The sequence below is a fragment of the Phaseolus vulgaris genome, chromosome 1 (genome assembly GCF_000499845.2).
Source record: "Phaseolus vulgaris cultivar G19833 chromosome 1, P. vulgaris v2.0, whole genome shotgun sequence".
In the NCBI taxonomy this organism is placed as follows: Eukaryota; Viridiplantae; Streptophyta; class Magnoliopsida; order Fabales; family Fabaceae; genus Phaseolus; species Phaseolus vulgaris.
The window spans coordinates 42,797,358-42,817,599 of NC_023759.2; the positions used below are offsets into that span (position 1 = coordinate 42,797,358).

At 28.6% G+C, this 20,242-nt stretch overlaps 1 protein-coding gene across 1 annotated transcript; it reads left to right on the top strand.

Moving 5' to 3' along the window:
- Positions 1–17,386: 17,386 nt before the first annotated feature.
- Positions 17,387–18,806, top strand: LOC137814390 (protein SLOW GREEN 1, chloroplastic-like). Its single transcript, XM_068617097.1, has one exon. The coding sequence runs from the start codon at positions 17,495–17,497 to the stop codon at positions 18,584–18,586; it is 1,092 nt and encodes a 363-aa protein (XP_068473198.1). The 5' UTR covers positions 17,387–17,494; the 3' UTR covers positions 18,587–18,806.
- The last annotated feature ends 1,436 nt before the right edge of the window (positions 18,807–20,242 follow it).

A 20,242-nucleotide genomic window follows, 5' to 3' on the forward strand; every position in this document is an offset into this window, starting at 1 on the left:
AAGTGAAATTTTATAGAATTTTGTCTTATATGGCTAGCTTACCCTGATATTTGGTTGTGTTGTTTCTCTAATTGTGATGATCGTGTATTTCCACGGGAGCAGATGAGATTGCAGGTAATAGAGCTCCTCAGTGAGCAGTAGAAGGATTAGATAATTTTAAATTGAAAAATTTGCTTTGTTTTGTTTTTAAACTTTTTTGGATGTATATATTAAATCCCTATGAAGAAGGATATATTTTGAGATACAAATATGAGAAAACAATATATGTTTATCTATTAATTAGATATTGCATGCATAATATATTAACAAATATGAGTAAAATTAGGAATGTTACAATACATGCTATATATTTAGGTTAGGAAAATTAAAATTTAATACATCTATACAATTTATTCGCTGTCTATTATGCTAGTGTAACATTGGTGTGTGTCTATATACATGTGTACAAATATATACACACTGTGTGTATGTATATATCTATTATATATCATGAGCTTAATTTATTAATTTAAGTTAATTTACCCTTATTTATTGTTGTAACTTCTTTTGATCAAATGATGATGCAGTGGTATCATCAACACTATATAAAAGAATTTTACTTATATGAACTCTTTTGTATAGTAAATGTAGATATGCTTTTGAGAACTAAAAGTCTAAAAGTTGTGTGACTAATACAATTTTTATACTTCAAAATAAAAGAATATCGTTGCAAATAATGAGTAATAGAAAGTATTTGTTTAGGCTATATGTAAACTATTTTATCTAATTCTATTCAAATGGTTTAGTATTCACAATAACTACAAAGATGATACTCGATATTTACGAAATTAGTAATTACTTATTAAATAATAATTGCAAAACATAAATATATAAAATAAGAAAATTTAATAAAACTATTAGCAAGAACTATGGCTGGGATGAAAATTCACTAAACATGCTCTCAAATCACTTTTAATAATACAAAATACTTACACTCTTTCCTTATAATTTATTAAATCATTAATCATTATTTCATCCTAATTTTTTTTTATAAAGTTTGATTCCTCAATAACCATTCCAGAAAACAATTTTAAGGATCAAGAAAATCAATGAACCAAAATTTGTTAATACCAGTATGATTTATAAATTTTAAAGATGGCAATTAAGAAAATCAATGAACCAAAACTTGCTAATACCAATATGCTTTATTAGGGAATTTATTTCTCATCATGATAAAAAATATTTTTCTAATCAACCTTTGAAATTAAAAAATATTATAGTTTAAGAAGATTGAAGTGTTAGACTATCAAGATCTTAACTGATGGTCCTAGTAAAATATTGGACACTTGAGAAGATTGTCTACAAGTTTTGAAGAGCAAACTCACGAATTTCAACAAAGATCTTGAGACACACATAGTCTACTTATTGAGCGTTGCATGCTCTTTTCAATGTATTCAATATAACTGAAATAGTTGCAAAGATAAATCATGTCTTTTTACTCAACAAATGGAGTATAAAATGGAGTGTCACCCCAAAGTCAACATATTTTCTAAAAAGTTTTGATACCTAGGATCATGCACAAGCACTGAGTCTTAAAAGATTTTTTTGCGACCTATAAATAAAAGCTCTTCATGCCCTTAAATTTTTGATGAAACATTTATGCAAAACTCTTTACATGAATGACTCTCAATTATTTCATTCTTTAAAAATTTCTAGTGCTTAAGAAACCTTGTCTTTCATATAACTTGTAAAATAGTGTGTTTTAATTGTATATATTCTTCACTTTTGTGTGAAGTTAGATTATAGACAATGAGTGATTGTATTTCATATTATTTTTTAAAATAACGCATTGTTGTATAGCGTGGAGATATGTTGTATATTTATTACTAAACTTAGGGAAAGTTTAATGGGTATCTTGGAAAGTGTTTGCTTACTCTTGTAAGTCATAAGTAGCCGTGGAAATACTTTTAAACATTTGTTTGTTTAGCGAACCTTTTACAATTTGCAATTGAGAGTTAGGCATAAGCCAAATTAAGGGTAAACTAGTATAAAATATAAATTGCTCATTATTATTACCTATTACTCGCACAATGTTTCTCTTAGTTGTCTCTTAAAATGTTTTAAAAAGCTTTTGTGAGCATTAATATGTAAGAATTGAATTAATTTGTCTTAAAGTGGAAGTGATTAAAATGAGATGAAGTTTAGATATTTTATTGCTTAAGTTAAAAAGATTATAAATAAAAAAATTAACTATTGAAATTTCATTTCATAAAATTCATCATCTCTAAAAAAAACAATTGTCCTCTACCCTTTCTTTAGATTTCTTAGTTAAATGTTGATCATAATTATGTTTAGAATAAGTTCCTCTATATCCATTTTTCCTTAGGTTGTTTATAAGCAGGGTAGTTTTCATCTCTAGTTCATGTGCTTTCATGTGTAGTTTGATAGGCAAAGATAAATCTCTATTAGTTTAGGGTCATAACAATATCTGCAATTTCATTATTAGAGTTTTTTGTGGGCCTGTTTGAGCTTCACGTGTGAATCAAGATCAATTGGAATATTTTTAGAGTAGTTACATTTTCATGTAAGCGAAACTATTATTATTTACTTTTCTAAATGAGCCAGAGGTAAATGCTCAAGTTGATGAATCATTATTGAAAGTTTATTCTTTAGTTGAAATTGAACTTGGAAGACATGTGAAACATTAGAGTTTAGAAGAAATTTTGTTGAGATACTTCAAATTGATATTATTTACCGTTCTTGAATTGATTGAACAATTATGTTTGTGTGTTGAGAATTTTTATTGTTGAACATAAGAGTTATGACTTAATAGTAGTATTGGATTTTGATGAATGTAAAATTTATTATAACAACTGAATATGAGTGTGATAAGTTCATCTTTAAAAACTAATTGTTTTGTTTAAGATTGTATGATTGAGTTTGATATGGTTAACTTTCTTATGTTAATATAAATTTTGAACTCATACTTTAGATATTTGATGTTGTCCAATTAGAGAAAGTAACTATAAGGATTTTGTTTTAGTAATTTTCTAGAGAAAACTTGAAGATGGATGATTTGACTTGGTTGAGGATATTGGAAATGCTTAAGATTGAATGATAAATTTTGAATTTCATTCAACTCTTGGATTTACTTATAATTTAACAATTGGTTTTGTATAGTCAAAATTGATTGGGTTGATGCCAAAGTGAAAATATTGTCAGTAGTAGTTAAAGGTAATCATTTGAAACTTGTTAGAAATGTGTTTGTATTAAACAAAGAATTGGTTGAAGATTGGAAATGGTTTTGGAAATTTTGAACAATGTCAAACTCTGTATAATTTTGCTGGATGAAAATTCTGCTAAACACATTTCACCCAACAAAATTACTTTCAGCCTTAGCAAATCAAAAATTTGCTTAGCACACTACAAAAGAAGGCATATTATCGATGATCAAAATTCATAAGTAAGACCAAAAATCCATCAATAAGTGCGCATTATCGATGAAAAAGCGACAAACACACATTTTGTCGGTGTATTGATTTTGTGCTTTTAATATAAGGTCTTGAACATAATCTATTGAAGATAAGTCAATTATGTGATAATAAATATAATGTTTATTTTAGGAAATAAATGTTGAATAGTCCATAATGGTCAATTATGTATACAAAATAAATTATGCAAGTTAGAAGTGACAATGATAGTATTTGTAAACATTTGTTTGTTTAATGAATTTTTTTGTAGTGTACATTGAAAAACTAAAAATCCATGAACTTTTTTTATTATTTGCATACTGTTTTCTCTTTAGATAAAATGATTTAGAAAACTTTTGAAAGTTTTTATAAAATCTTCACACATGCTCTTTGAGTATCTAATTGTACAATTTACACAAATTTTCAATACAATAATTTTAACTTATCCAAATTTACGTTCTAAAACTAACATGTTCTTTCTTAGTTTATAAACATAACAAACATTAAAAATTGAAATAAATTACTAAAATACACTACAAGAATTGTCCATTTATATACCGATTATTACATACGGATTTGAATCTGTATGTAAAATAAGCATTACATACGAATTTAATTCAATATGTAAATAGACATTACATACAGGTTTTTCCATATGTAAGAATAAAAGTAATTACATACAAATTTTTGTGTATATAAGAATAAAAGTGATTACATACGAATTTTTTCGTATGTAAGCCAAAAATACGAATTTTTCTGCATATAAGAATAAAAGTGATTAGATACGAATTTTTTCGTATGTAAACCAAAAGTGACTACATCCGAATATTTATATATGGATTTAAATCAATATGTAAATAAACGTTAAATACGAATTTTTTCGTATATAAACCAAAAATGATTGCATACAAATTTAATCAGTACAAAATTTTGACATTATAAAGCGAAAATAACTACATACAAATTATATCCGTATATAATGTATTACATACATAATATTTTTAATAATTATAATAATAATAATATTGATATTAATTATTAATATTATTATTATTATTAGTAATAATAATATTAATATTATTAATATATATATATATATATAAAAGCCAGTATTGTAATTCATAATACATAATACATTATTTCCTTCTCTCTCTTCTAACAATAACAACGATATATTGGATAATATACTTTTATTTATTTGTAACCAATAGTATATTGCAAAAGTATGCATAAAAATGTACACATATACACCTGAATCAACTCTTGAGATAAAAAGCTTGCTGATAAAAAAAAAATGTGAGATAAAATTACACTGAAACATAACTTTTTTTTTTTATTGTGTACTACTATACTGTAGCATGAAATAACATGACACACAACCACATGGTCAATGAAAGACAAAATCTATATATGGAACACAATTTCATAAAAACAAATTATATAATGTATGAACATTTTTAGGTCTTTGATTTCAAAAATAAATAAATTTATTCAAAATATTTAATGAAATAATACAATCAAAATAATAATTTTTTAATTCTTTTACTATCATAAAAACATATTAATGTAATTTAATTTAATTTAATATCTTGCGATAAAAAATTGTACTTAATTTGAACCAATCAACTTTTTATATTGTCACTAAAAGAGGAAATAAAAGAATAAATTACAAGAGAATAAAGAGAGAAAAAATCATGTAAATTATGTCTTTATCCTTTTGTCCTTGTTCACATTTTTCCGTTTCTACCCTTAATATGTCTTACCATTTTTTTAAACTTCAACTATCATATGTAAAATAATAATTATTTAATTAATTAATTAAAAAATCACTCATATGTTAAAAATAATGTCTATATATATAATGAAAGCAGTGATCAAAACCACCTTAAATCAGACATGATATCTTTAATATTTTTATTAGAATAATTTTTATAATATGATGGTTTAATTATAATTATATATTATATTAATTTTGTATATGTAAAAAATTTAAAAAATGAACATTAAGTGATATATATATGTACATGATCTAAGTGATAAAACCTTTCAACCATCAAATTATAAAAAAAATTACAGTTTACAAAAAAATATTGTAAGTATAATAGTTCATGTAATTTTTATATATTTTAATTAACATCTTTTGAATTTTTTCTTTCAGATGTTATGGTTAAATATTAGTAAATTTTATTATTAAAATAAATTAATAAATAAGAAATATTTTAAGAATATCTAATGTTCTAACTTTCTAATTAAAATAAAAAATCAACAAGCATTTATCTCCTAATACATTTTTAATAAAAAAATTACACTATCAACATAATTTTTTTAATTTAATTTATTATTATTATATATCAAAAATATATATATATATATATATATAATTTATTGCTAGTATTATTATTTTTTATATGTTCTCTGATATTAATATGAGCGTGCATCTAAGTAATGGAGTGATGATGTCATACGTGTGTTTGTCTGCCATATTTGTCTCCTTGATGGTATTATGTGTAAAACAGAAGAGATGTGTACATATTTTGAAGAGTTTTATTGTCGGTAGCATGTTTCGCAAATGGTTAATGATTAGTGTAAAAAAAGTAATGCAGGTACACATAAAGGTCATGGACCATCCTCATTATTTTCAGACTCCTTGCCTTATATTTTGTTTGTGTTTGGAATAGCAAACCAATCACTCTCTCCATTGTACAACACGTCTTTGAGATTTCTCCTTCACTTTCAATCTATTCATTTTTTTCATTATTTTCTTCTTTTAACTTGTTGTGTTCTTTGAGTCATGAAAAAATACTCATCTTCTAGTCTTTTTTATTCTTATTCATGAACGACACAAATTACAGGGTGTCACAAGAAAGTAACAGATCATGCACATCTTTTGCAGAAAATTATGTCTCATAAATTTCAGTCAGTTTTACTTTTTAAGTTCTAAGATTTAGAAAACTAAACAAAAAATTTACTATAAAATTCACTTAGACTATAGAATAGACAGAAAATAAGAATCACAATGCAGGATGTTAAGAATCACAATACAGGATGTTAAGAATCACAATACAGGACAGATCATGTGGATCATTAACTCATAGTTTGTATCAATCAAAAAGTGTGTGGTTGATCCATTCATAAAAACATTATTGATAAAAAATAGAATTTGAAGGTGAAAAGTTAAAATAATATAATTTTTTTATCACTTTTAAAAATTAAAAAATATTAGTTTTAAAAGCAAAACGAAAATTTATTCTCACAAAACAAGTTTTTCAATATTTTTTAAATTACAAGTTTAAAACTAAATCTCAAGATTATCTGGATTTTATAAGATTCATCTTTTAATATTGAATTAATATATTCAATATTAATGTGACACAAATAACACTAATATACTATTAGATTAGATGCATTTTCTGATTCAATGTTATAAATTTAGTAAAAGATTTTTTCGTCTTGTTTAAATATTATCTATTTAAATTCTTAAAGTCAAATCTGTCTACACATAATTTAAACTAACATGAGTAAAAATTAGTGTAATATTAGACATACATTAAGATTATTTTTTTTATCAGCAAAAATAATTAATAAATATGAATCACTTAAAGAGTGATCCAACCCTTATAAAAAAAATAAACAAAAAACATCTCATATCCTCCTCCCTCCCAAGAGAAACCTACCAAACAGACACAATCCCAAAACTATCATAAGACAATCTCACATGACAAAACATCAAATAGCCAACCTCATACAAACCACAGGATCCAAACACCAATTAGAATAAGAGAACATCATAAAACGAGACTTAGAATAAATCAAAGACCAAACCTTGACTTGAACCATGACAAACACTTCTGACACATCGACCTTTCTCCAATTAAAAATGACATTGTTCCTATGTTTCCAAATTTCACTCACGACTCCAACCCATATTACTCTCCAAAACTCATTAACCTGACCTGAAGCATTACACATCCCGAACTGAATAAAATTTGAAACAGGATCAGAGTGAATCACGAACGTCACACCAAGTCACTCAAAACAAAGACACCAGACTAGCCAATCAAATCTACAATCGAAAAATAAATGGCAGTGGGATTCGTCATCCTTCCCACACAAGCAGCACAACAGATTGTCAACCACGATTCCTTGCCTTTCCAAATTGATCGTAGTAACAATCCTATTCTCCAAAACCCTCCAAGTAGTGAGAAGAGCAAAAGGCAAAGTTTTACATCTCCACAACCTACTATACACAGAAGACAAATCCTCCTCACGATCCCGTCGTAACAAGGTGTAGGCGGAACTTACCGAATACTTTTGAAACTCTCCTACCTCCCAAAGCCACCTATCCTTCTCTCCCAAAACCAACCCTGCCCTATGTAAATTTCGAAGAAGACGACACTCCGAAGGCTTCTCTCATTCGAAGAACGACCTTTTCCAGTCTAAAAACCAGACCCAAACACCATTACTCCATACCACAAGTTGTGTCACCTTTGCATCTTTGACCAAACTCAAAGAAAACAACCTCGGGAAACCCCTCTTCAACGCGTCACAATTCAACCAACTGTCCTCCCAAAAAGAGATTTCTCTTCCATCACCAACTTTCCACTTAACAGCGTCCTCAAAATTCCCTGCTCATCCCTCTAAAGCCCACACTTCCTTCAAATCCTTCCACTAAAGCAAACCCCAACAACGGTTCCGGTCCTCTCTTAAACTTCTCCAAACTTCATATTTAGATTCAAGAATCTCCTTACACAAACCACCTTTATCTGTCCCCAATCTCCAAATCTACTTCCCCAACAAAGCCATTAAGATTGAAAATACATTGTTAAGATCAAAACAATCATGAATCAAAATTGAACGAGGTTTGGAACATTTCATTGAGTAAAATAGTAAAATAATAATAATTTAAATAATATAATGAATATTTAAATATTAGAGTTTTATCTTTGTTATGGTAATATTTCTTCCTCTTTAAGATTTTTTTTCTCTTTTAAGAGTGAAGTTCTTTATCTAATTGCAATGTCCTCTTTATAGCAAATTTTTTTCATGATTGCACTTCTTTTACTTTGAATTACAATTCTTATAAAAAACATAATTCGGTAAATTATATCGGAAGACTACTAATTAATGAAGTAGAAGAAAAATAATCTACTCAAGTTTATCTTCGTGAATTAAATTTGTCATGAACAATAACAAAGGGTAAAGTAATTTTTTTATTTTTTTATTATAAGAATTATGTTCTTATGATGTGTGGTCTGACCAAATGATTTGTTAAGACCCTTAATAATTTCATTTCCATTTAGTTGGTCTAAGTTTTGGTGTAGTTTTCCTTGGAATACATAGTTGGGTTAAACCTACATGCATTCCATGCAAGTTTCATTTCATCAACTTGGATTGTTTATCTATGTTACCAATTTTTCATTCAACCTTTTTCCTCAAATATAATTTGTTTAACTACGAAGTTCTTCAAATATGTTAAATTTGCTTTGTCTTATCAAATTTTATTATATTAAACATGTCAGACAAATACTGAAATTCTTTTGTCATTCAAGGTGTGTTAGACAAAATGTTGCAAACTAATTACATTTGATTTGTATAGACATTATACAAGACACAACATTTCACGTGAATTTTAATATGAAGTTTTAATATTCTATATTATTGAATCATACTCAAAGTGTATAAAATAAAATGTCTAAATATATACAATAATAATAATATGATTTAAAAAATTATATTAAAAATTATTATTCCATAAAGATGTTACCAATTACAAAAAAATTATGTAAAGATTGAGAAACATTTTTTAACAGTTTATAATGATTTGTAGACATTCCTTCAATTAACGTCATAACGCTAATTTTTTATATTTATTATCCTCAAGTTCAAATAAGGTAAATGTTTTTAGATCTTAGGAGATTTTAACCATAACACCATTTAATAAAAATAAACTATGCTACTTTTATTTTAAACATATTTGAGTGATAGTGAAACATACAAATAAAAAACATAATAATTGAAATTAAACAAAATAATTAAAACATTTAATCTACAGCTAAAGATTATAGAGTATAAATTTATTCAAGAAACTAATTATGAATATCTCAAAAAAATGTTTTCATTAATAAAATTGAATTAACTGTGACATAAAATATCATTTAAAAGATGTTCATTCATTTATTTTATATTTATTGATTTTTTTTTCAGAAAATAATTCTATTAAACACTTATAATTCAATAGCACTTCTGATCAATAACAAAAATTAGTTATTAACTTTTTTTTTGTTTCCAATTTTTAACGAATCCTTTTATTTGTTTATTATGCTCATTTTTTAATGATTTTTTCATTTCAGTTAATTTTCTCAAATATAAAATGTGGATTTTTAAGTTGGGCAAAGTAATATATTCCTATCAAAAGCAATAGATTTAACACATGTTTATCCCACACTGTAAGTAATACTTGAAACCTTCCGAGAAAAGAAAACAAATTTTAGTCATTTATATTAAATAGAGATTAACTATACAGATAAAAATATTTTTTTATAATTAATTAAATATTAATTTAAAAATTATTTATTAATAATATAAACTACATATATGAATAATTTTTTTAGTTCTTAAAATAATATTTAATTAAATTAAATTTTTGTATTAACAAAACAAGTAGATAAGGAAGAAAACATTTAACAAATACTTCAATTCGTATACAAAATGAGAGTATTAGCAAAATAAGCAAGATCAAGATATTTGTGATAGGAGAAAATCACATTTCCACATTCATTTTTATTTTCTGTAGTTTTTGCTGAGAATCCTTATGATAGGTTTCTAGTGATCGAAAAAACGCACGTGGAAGCAACACACATAATCATGAATCAACGGCAGAAAATAAACAACATATGATTTAACGTGGTTCGGTCGCTAACTACAATCTACATCCACATGGACAACAACTATTAGGTTTTCATTATATTATATTGCACACCAAGTACAATGATCTCTTTAAATAGAGATTATAAAAGAGATACAATGATTAAGCTCATTAAACATGTGTCTAGTCAGCCCAACCCAATTTGTCATGGCTTCATACCCACATCTCGTGCATCAGATTTACCATATTTAACTAATTATCCTACAGTCTTACGTACTTTGATTAGTCATGATTTTCAATTTAATATTTTTCTCTCCTTTTATTTATAGGAATAAAAAATTTATTATGATTTTAATAGAAAAAATGTACATTTTTAAAGAACCCAGATATTGATTAGGTTAAGGAACTCATACTGCATAGGTTATATAACTCTAGATCAAGTAGTGTTCATATGTTTTAAAAATAAAATTTTTACTTTGAAACACACAATAAAAATTAACATTAAATAATATTATTAGTATAGAAGTAAACTCTAATTTTATATAAAAACACACAGAAAAACAGAGTTTAGTCTTTTACTAATATATTATTGAAAGCTGTGATCATGTCGTTTTGGTTGATGCTGCAAGTGATAAGAACGGGTCACAATAACCAATGGCACGTTTGCTTCATTAGTGTTTGGCACTAGAGTTAGATGTGTGTGTTTTTTACGAGAAACAACCTTTTAACTATTTATTTAGAAAATCATATCCTCTTAACTATTTATTTAAAAGCATAAACGCATCTATTCATATTTTTTATAATTAAAAAAATTCTGACAAAAAATTAAAAAAAAATCACAATTTTTTTTTAAAACTTCAATTTGGAGAATGGTTATAATGACAGTTTGAATTTTTGTTGTATAGTACAAGTTCGATGAATTGAGATCATTTGTAGTTTCGGAAAACTGTACACAGTTTCATCCACCCATATTATTTTATTTTTATAACTAAAAAACCTTAAATATGTTTGAATAAATCTCACGTCTGGTCTTCTTCATCCACCTTGGTAGTTAAGGCTTCAAGTTTAAGAGTTGATATTGGAAAATTTGTTATGAAAAACCAAAATTCTTTAGTCAAATTAATCCTACAACATTGCTAATAGTTTACGCATAGATTGAACTATAAGAGCTATTGGAATTTTTCTGTATTAACTATAAATTTTAAAAAATTACAAATAAAACTACAAAAATTCACATCTCATAAGTTAATTTTACTAATTGAATTAGACTTAAAATTTATATTTTAAGATGATATTATTGGTAACAACATTCACGCGATGTTGGAGATCCCACATCGACTAGAGATTAGAACCTTTCATGGTATATAAGTGGGTACAAACCTCAACCCTATGAGCCGGTTTTATGGGGTTGAGTTAGGCTTAAAGTCCAATTCGTGATATGGTATCAGAACCATTTTCGAGCCTATCCTAACGAGTGTTTGTGTTGACTTTTCATTGTATATAAGTTTATGTACACAAATTCTTACCATTCTACTAAGATAAAAAATTTAAACTGCAATAACTACTTGTATAAAAAAAATCTACCTACGATCCAATTGGAAAATTTTATTAATTAACACAAAAGTAATTTATTTAATAAAATAAATAATTAAATAATTTTTTTATTTCAAAAAATAAATTATTTATAAAAAATAATAATTTTATAATTTTTTATGTTCCAACCTCAAGTTTCACGATTTTATCTTAAAAAAAACATCTTTTGAGTTACCCTGCTTAGGTTGTTATCATGGCTGAAATGTTTATAGCCAGGGGACATGCTGGTGTTGTAGGTCATGTTGTAATGATTTAATTTATTTTTCATTAATATAAAAAAGAGAAAAATATATATAACTGACTTTATTTTCGATTCCTATTGAGCGTATCAGATACATGTAGTAAATATGTTTTCACTAGTATCAATTACGAGTTATGCATTTAACGTGTATTTATTTTTCTACTGAGAATGACCTAAGGCCCACAATAATTATTTAGTCTATGATAATGCAATTAATCAATAGGACAAACTTATGCAGCTCAATCTTATTCCTGCTGCAATTAGATCTTGTAAAAACGACAAACTATGTCAACAATTACGTGATAAATCAAACTTATTATTTAGTGGTATAAGAATTAATCATTACAGAGAAATTATAGACCTGTAATGAATATTTTCCTTTTTTTAAACTAAATCATTCTTTTAAATTTGACATTAAGGATATGTTTGTTTTTATGCATATTTACTAAAAAAAAAATTCACTAGAAAAGAAGTGAGAGGATATCAGTTGTTTAGATTCAGGTTTTGTAGTAAAGAGAAAAAAAATAATATATTTGTGAACAGTGAATATCTTCTTCCTACAAAATGAAGAGATGTAGAGGGAAAGTCACGTCAGCATGTATTATTTCCGAACTTACCTTCATTCATCTACCAGAGTTTTTAATATTAAAAAATAGTATTTTTTATTTATTTATATACAATATGATTTATTTTCTAATTTTATAGTATATATTTAATATTTTAAGAAATTATTTGAAGTTATCTTTTTATTTAATTTATTGTTTTGTTTGTATTAATATATTTTTTTATAATTATTATGTTTATGAGTTAGTATTTTTTTATAATAGTTTTTTATAAATTATTTTCTATTGCTAATTATGTTATATTTTTTAAATATTTTTTATTTTTCATTATTATAAGGTTTTAATGATAAAAAATATTATTTTTTATTTATATAAGATTTGATTTTTTTTCTAATTTTATAATGCATGTTTAATATTTAGAAATTACTTGAAGTTTTATTTTTATTTAATTTGTTGAGTAATTTTTTTTCTAATTATAACTTTTAAATTATATCTATTTATATTTAATATAGATTTATTTTTTAATTTTAATTTTTAAAGTTGTTTATTTTTTAAAAAAATAACTTTCATTATTACAAATTTTTAATAGACAAGGATAAATTTGTAAAGTAATATTTAACAATTTAAAAAAAAAATTTAAATTTTCTCACAACCATTATATCACTCACAAACTCGTATAAACTTTCTTCATACATCTACCCTAACATACCTCAATCTAAACACTCTCACTTTCTTGACATTTTCTTCTCACATCTCCACACATTCATTCCTTCAAATTCTCACACATCTCCTCATTTATCCAAACACATCTTAAAGAGTTTTTTGTTTTTTTTTTAAAGCATGGTAAATGTTGTGGCAAACAGCTGCATCCCATTATGGCCATTTTTAAGTTAATTAAAGTTGTACCAACTTAAAGAATTAAAAAAAGAAAACCAACAAAAACAAGACCAAACGCATCATAATTTTTTATATTTGTATCTATGTTCTCTTGCATTGCAGTCCTTTCTATTATAAAAAACAATGATTATTTCTAAATCGATAACAATTAATTTTTAATGTTCAAGTCCCAACTCAAGTTGCCCTACATGCCAAAAAGAAAGATAAACTATAATATATTATGAATTATTTTCTAATCTAATTATTAGATGTAATTTGCCCTTAAATTTGTTCAGTATCTAGGGATAAATTCTAAAACAATTTTAGGTTATCGAAACACTATTAAGGATAATATTGGAAGAATATGTATAAAAGAAAATAAACCATGCTTAAAGTATTGAATGATTTACTTTTTAATAGGATTTTCTTAACTCATTTTCTTTATTTATATGAATAATAATTTTGTTATTTTTATCATGGTCCTCACATGAGTTTAAAGTTATCCAAAAAAAAAATTTCTAAATATTGAAATTGGAGAAAAAAAGTTTATTTTTTTATTTTTATATAATACCATTAATGATGTTGTTCAAAATATTTTAAGAAACTAATTTCTTTTATATAACATCCATAGTTACATTACATAAAGAATACATGAAGAATATATCATAAAGTAAAATATATATTGAAATATATGTATATATACAGGTAATTCATAAAGTGATATAAAATATATTTCTTTTTATAAAAAATTTAAAATATATACATATATCAAAACAAAATATTACAAGAAAATCATTAATTGTGATTGTTTAAATTGATATTTGTCCCCATTTATATATTATGAAATATTCTTATATATAGTATATGTGGGATCTTCAACACACAACCCTCACTACTAGACCCTTCAACTCGTTACTAAGATAAACTTTAAATAGTTTTGATATCATATTAAGAAGTAGACTTTAACCTCAAGTCAACTTTATCAAACTGATTTGTAAGGTGAGGTTTGCACTCACTTATATACTCTAAAATGTCCTTATCTTTATTCGATGTAATATTTGCACTCACTTATATACTCTAAAATGTCCTTATCTTTATTCGATGTGAGATCTCCAACTGTGGATGAGATGAATTCTTTTGAAGCTTTATTCAATATTAGTGAAAGAGATGAAAAAAATTATTAATTTAACTTAGTATTGTGTTATTTGATAATTTGCTTTTTTTTTTTTTTGAGACTTTTTGAAAAATTATACGGTGTAACTTAGTATGTTGATGTGTAATATTTGTTCAATGTGCATGTTGTTGAGAATAAACATTTTTTTTGTAAAGAAGCACTAGTGAATGTCTAGGTTTACAAGAACATGGAGTGGATCAAACAAAGTAATGGTTCTTTCTTTATACACCCAATCAGTTTTAACCTGCAGCCAATCAATTTTTAAAATTCTAGAATTGGAAAATACATTTGGAAAAGAAAATTCATAATAGATTTTTTGTGTTGTGAGAATAAAATTCCATAATAGAATTGGAAAAACAAATTCTCATTTTGGAAAAGCAAATACGGAATACAAATAATAAATTCCAGAAAAGGAATTATGAAAAACAAATTTCGGAAACATATTTCCAAAAAAAAAATCTAGAAAGGTTATTATGAAAAGTTGTTCCAAAAAGCCTAATCCAAATGGAGTAAAAAATTTGGTTGCTTTCGGGTCTATTTTTACCAGAGTGAGAGGATTCTCGTTCAAGCGAAAATAGTATTGAAACTGTTCTCGAACTAGGTTGGGGACTGAGAGAACTATTGTCTTCGGATGTCACTCGGTCGGTCGTATCTCACTTCCTCCTTCGGTTCCTCTCGCTGAACGACTCCTCAGGCTGGTGGGGTACCTGCAGATGGCACTCCAACGCTCAAGTCAGTGGGGTATCGTATTCGGCTGGTTAGAATACTGTAGATAATGACCTACTTTCTTCCTTGGAATGCGTGATATTTATATTACCTTGATGGGCCCTTGCTGTTGGGCCGAATTAGGGGGTTGTTTAGCGATTAGGGTTGGATTAGGTCGTTTCCTAACCGTGGGTTGACCTTTGCTAATTAGGTCAACAGTTTGACTTGAGCACCTTATGTCGGTCGGCCACATATGACACGTGATCAACCTCGTACCTTAAAGTATGGTCTTGACGCATGGGTTGACCGGGTCAATAGACCGGTCGGCCATCCCGGTACAGAAACTGAACTTGTTTTTTACCTCATTTTCGTTCAAGCACAAAATTTGTGCTCAAGCAAAATTATTTTCGTTCAAGCTAAAAAAAAAAAATCTTCTAATTTTCGTTTGCTTAGTTATTTTGTAATGATTTTTTGTTAATTTTAATGAATGTGTTAGTTAAATATTTTATCTTTAATGGATGTATGATGTGCAAAACTTCTTTTGATTTTTCGTTTGCTTAGTTATTGTGTAATGATTTTTGTTAATTTTAATGAATGTGCTAGTTAAATATTTGATCTTTAATGGATTTATGATGTGTAAAATGATTAATAAATCAACTAAAAGTGTGATCAAGACATAACAAAATATTGTGTTGAGATTGTTATGAGAATGTGTTGATTTGTGAGACTTTGTGAAATAAATTAGCGTGACTCTAGTAATATATTGGATCATATAAATAAAAGTATCACATGTGGGGAGAGTCGAAGGAGATTCATATTATTGAGTCTGAGATATGAAAGAAATTATAAAAAAAAGATCTTATGAATTTACCTGTCTCCTATGAGAATGATTTTTCTGAAGTTGAGACTATGTTTAGATGGGAACACGTCTCTAGGTTTAATTTCAATACATTAGTCATCCCTTTTTCCATAAGGATTGCAATGATTGTTGAATTCAGATTTTTTTACGTGCTTACATAGCCAATGCACAATGATAGGATCTCTTGCCATAATAGTTATATATTTCAAAATCCCAGTGCCTTTGTTATGGGTTTGAGTCCAGTTGAAACAACTTTGGTGTGTTATGATATGTTGGATTGAAGGAGAAGAAATAGAGGGAAAATAACAATTTTGTTATGATATAATTGAAATATTTTTGCAAGTTGAAGGCAATGCAACTTGCTTCCATTCATTGAGGCGACACGGAGCTCCAAAACGAATCATCTCCAATTGAGAAAAATTGGAGAGCAGACAGTTTATATATCTTATTTTCTATATTTATAAATTAAAAATATTAAGATGATTAAATACTAAAACTACCCACGGATGAATATTGTATTCCATTTTACTTTAAATGGGCTTGAGGCCTGATTCATTTTCTTTGCATTTATAGCCTTTGTTGTTTTCGGAAGTGCACCCCATCAATTTCTACCTTCACCCGTAAGGGTAAATATGACATTTCACACTCGATGAGATGCAGGTTTAGATTTGGGAGTGGAGGAAGCAATATTTTTTTTGTTGGAATGGGGTTTAATGGGACACAAAATGTTAACTCGGGTCGAAAAGAGCAAAAATGAATAAAGGTTTTGGCCCACTGTCCAAGAATGAAAGAAAAATAAATAACAAATGAAAGATGAAAGAAAAGTGGTTAAAATTTTAATGTGAAAAAATAATAATTCTTTTAAGAAAACTAAAATGGTTAATCATAAATAACACTAAATTGAGACTTATAAAAATAATAAAACGAAATTAAATAAAAGTTAGAAATTAAAGGATTATTAAAAATGTCATTTTAGCTTTATGGTGTATAATAAAATAAATTGAAAACACAGAGGAGCACGTGATCCTGACACTATATTTAATATTAGAAAGAAATGATTTGTCTTAAAATTTTCACCAGAAAAAAAGGAAGAAGACTTGGATGCAATAACACCTAAGTAAGGGTTTTAGCTTCTTCTCCTTCTCCTTCTTCTTCTTCCAAGAACCCCAATGTTCAGTCTCATATCTCCAACTGGGGCTTTACCCATGGATTCTCTTCCAAAACTGCGCCACTCCAATCTCACTCTCAGCCACCACACTTCTCCATTACCCACGCTCTTATCCTCTTCCCTCTCTTTCCGCTCTCGACCACCACCACACTTTCCCTCTTCATCGTCGTTCAGGTTACCTTCCATCAGAGCCTCCTCTTCACTCTCCTCAAACGACCCTGCGTTTCACTCCTCCAAAAACGCCCTCTCTCTATCCCCACTTCTCCAAACCCTAAACTCCTTCCTCTCCCCCCTCGCCCAAACCACCTGCATCGTCATCGCCGCCACCGCCTTCTTCTTCATGCGATTCCACCACACGCCCGCCATCGCCGCCACCCTCTCCCCGCCCGCTGCCGACTCCGAGACTGCGCTCACCGAGGAGGAAGCCGAGAGAGTTCTGGAGGAGCGGCTCAGCGCCAACCCCGCCGACGTCGACGCTCTGCGCGCGCTCATGGAGTGCAAGATCAAAGCGCGCAAGCTTGACGAAGCGTTCGCCGTTCTGGACCGTCTCATCGAGCTCCAGCCGGAGGAGTACGAGTGGCCGCTGCTGAAGGCCAACATGCACATCTACAACGACGAACACGCCGCTGCGCGTGAACTGTTCGAGGAAATGTTGAAGAAGGACCCGCTCCGCGTGGAAGCGTTCCACGGCCTCGTCATGGCGACTTCGCAGTTGAATGAGCCGTTGAGAGCGTTGTTGAAGAGAGTACAGGCGGCGACTGAGACTTGCAAGAAGCAGAAGAGGGACTCGGATGTGAGGGACTTCAGGCTCTTGATTGCGCAGATTAAAGTGATGGAAGGGGATTTCCCTGAGGCGCTTAAGGCTTATCAGGATTTGGTGAAGGAAGAACCCAGAGATTTCAGGCCTTATTTGTGTCAGGGTATTATATATACCCTCTTAAGGAAGAAAGACGAAGCTGATAAGCAATTTGATAAGTTTCGCAGGCTTGTTCCTAAGGACCATCCTTACATGGAGTATTTTGAGGACAACATGTTCGCGACCAAATTCTTCTCGCAGAAACTGGAGAGGGAGGGAGCAGGTGCTAGGGACTGAGGAAGGTTATGAGTTTTTGTTTTGTCTCTTTCCTTTATACTCATTCTTGTTTTTGCTTATATACTGTCATATGGTAATTCAGATGTTGCCATAGGTGATTACTGGTTAGTTTAATAGTTTTAGTTTACTTTCGTAATGGTGGTTCTGAGTTACTGCTGGCTAGGTTTGTGGTGGATATAAATAGTAGGGTTAATGAAGAGAAGCTATTTTTGTGCTGAAATATCTAATTGATGCATTGCTTTTATTTTTTATAGCGTTTTATTTTATTTGGATTGCAGCCTCAGTTATTTTTTTCTGTTTATCTTCCGCATATGTTTTGGGACAATAATTTTGGGTGGAAGAATCTAGACAGTGGATAGGTTAACCTTAGCCGTTAACGGTAATATAGGGTGATCATAACAATATGAAATGGAGAACTCTTTCTGACCAACAGTTTAGGTTTTGAAAATAGTGTTTTAGTTGAGAGAGACTATATAACTTTTGTACAATGCGGGTGTTATTTAGACAACAAAATAACATGTAGAACAGAAGAAGTCTTTGTTGTTGTTAATCGTAAGCAATACCACTTTTGCTGTTGTTGTTGTATAATCTTATTTGATATGGAACTATGCTCATTCTGGTGTGACTTTACCAGCTGAGTTATGGATGGTGGATTTGAATGACTTTTTGTGGTGAGGTCTAAGGTGTCTTAAGCAAATGCATATGGTCTTAGAAGGGCATGGATTGCTGTGGTTAGTATTCAATCCAGTCCTAATATTTTGGATTATAGCCATTCTACTTTTTCTTCAAAATATCTTGTAATGTTTTATTTTTAAATGAAAGTATCTGCAAAATAATTTAGGTTATTGTTTTGTATGTGTTGAGTTTTAGATGATATACTCATTAGAAAAAGAGCTAAATAAAGCCAGCATTGCTTGTTTAGTTGGTGTCACAGAAATGTGAGTGTAGCCAAGTGAGATTTGTTCAAAGTTAGCCTATTTTTTCGTTATAATAATAACATATATTTGACATGGTACCTGAATTGATATTTGCAAACCTATCCTATCTTGATTCCCCCTTTTCTGATTTTTAGTGATCTCACTGGTGATATTAGTCAGCTTAGAGTAATTAGCTCCCACTGAAGTTACTAGTACTCTTTCTCATGAAAGGTTGGCAATTGTGATGGTTTTGGAGATCTCTAGAGGAGATGACTAGAGTTTGCATTTACTTTAGATGATTGGATTTATTATTATTTTGGGGGGTTGGGATGGAGAAATTTTGCTAAAAGCGTGGTTATCAAACTTGCGATTTAACTTGTAAAGCTCACTACCCATTTTCAAGTTAACTCGGCAGTAGAATTGTTTGAGTGAACTCAGTGAACTTGGGATGAATTGGCTGAACTCCGCCAAATTTGTGAGTTTAGGACTGAGTTGACGAACTCAGCTTGTGGTTGTTTTTTAAATGAAACAGCCCCTCTCTTTCGTTTGGCGTGCAGAAATACGAAAAAGGAGAAGGACTGCAATAAGGGTTCTTCGTTACAACATTCCTTAGCTTCCCTTCTCTTTGTCTTTGTTATTCTTCTCTTTGCACCACCTTTTCCATTCACGATGCCCATAACCAAACTCCTTTGTTGTTCTTCCTCTGTGATCTGGCTTTGTTGCTTTACCTCACTGCGAT

Coding starts and splice junctions, on each gene's coding strand:
- LOC137814390 (XM_068617097.1), top strand. CDS start 17,495: ATGTTCAGTCTCATATCTCCAACTGGGGCTTTACCCATGGATTCTCTT.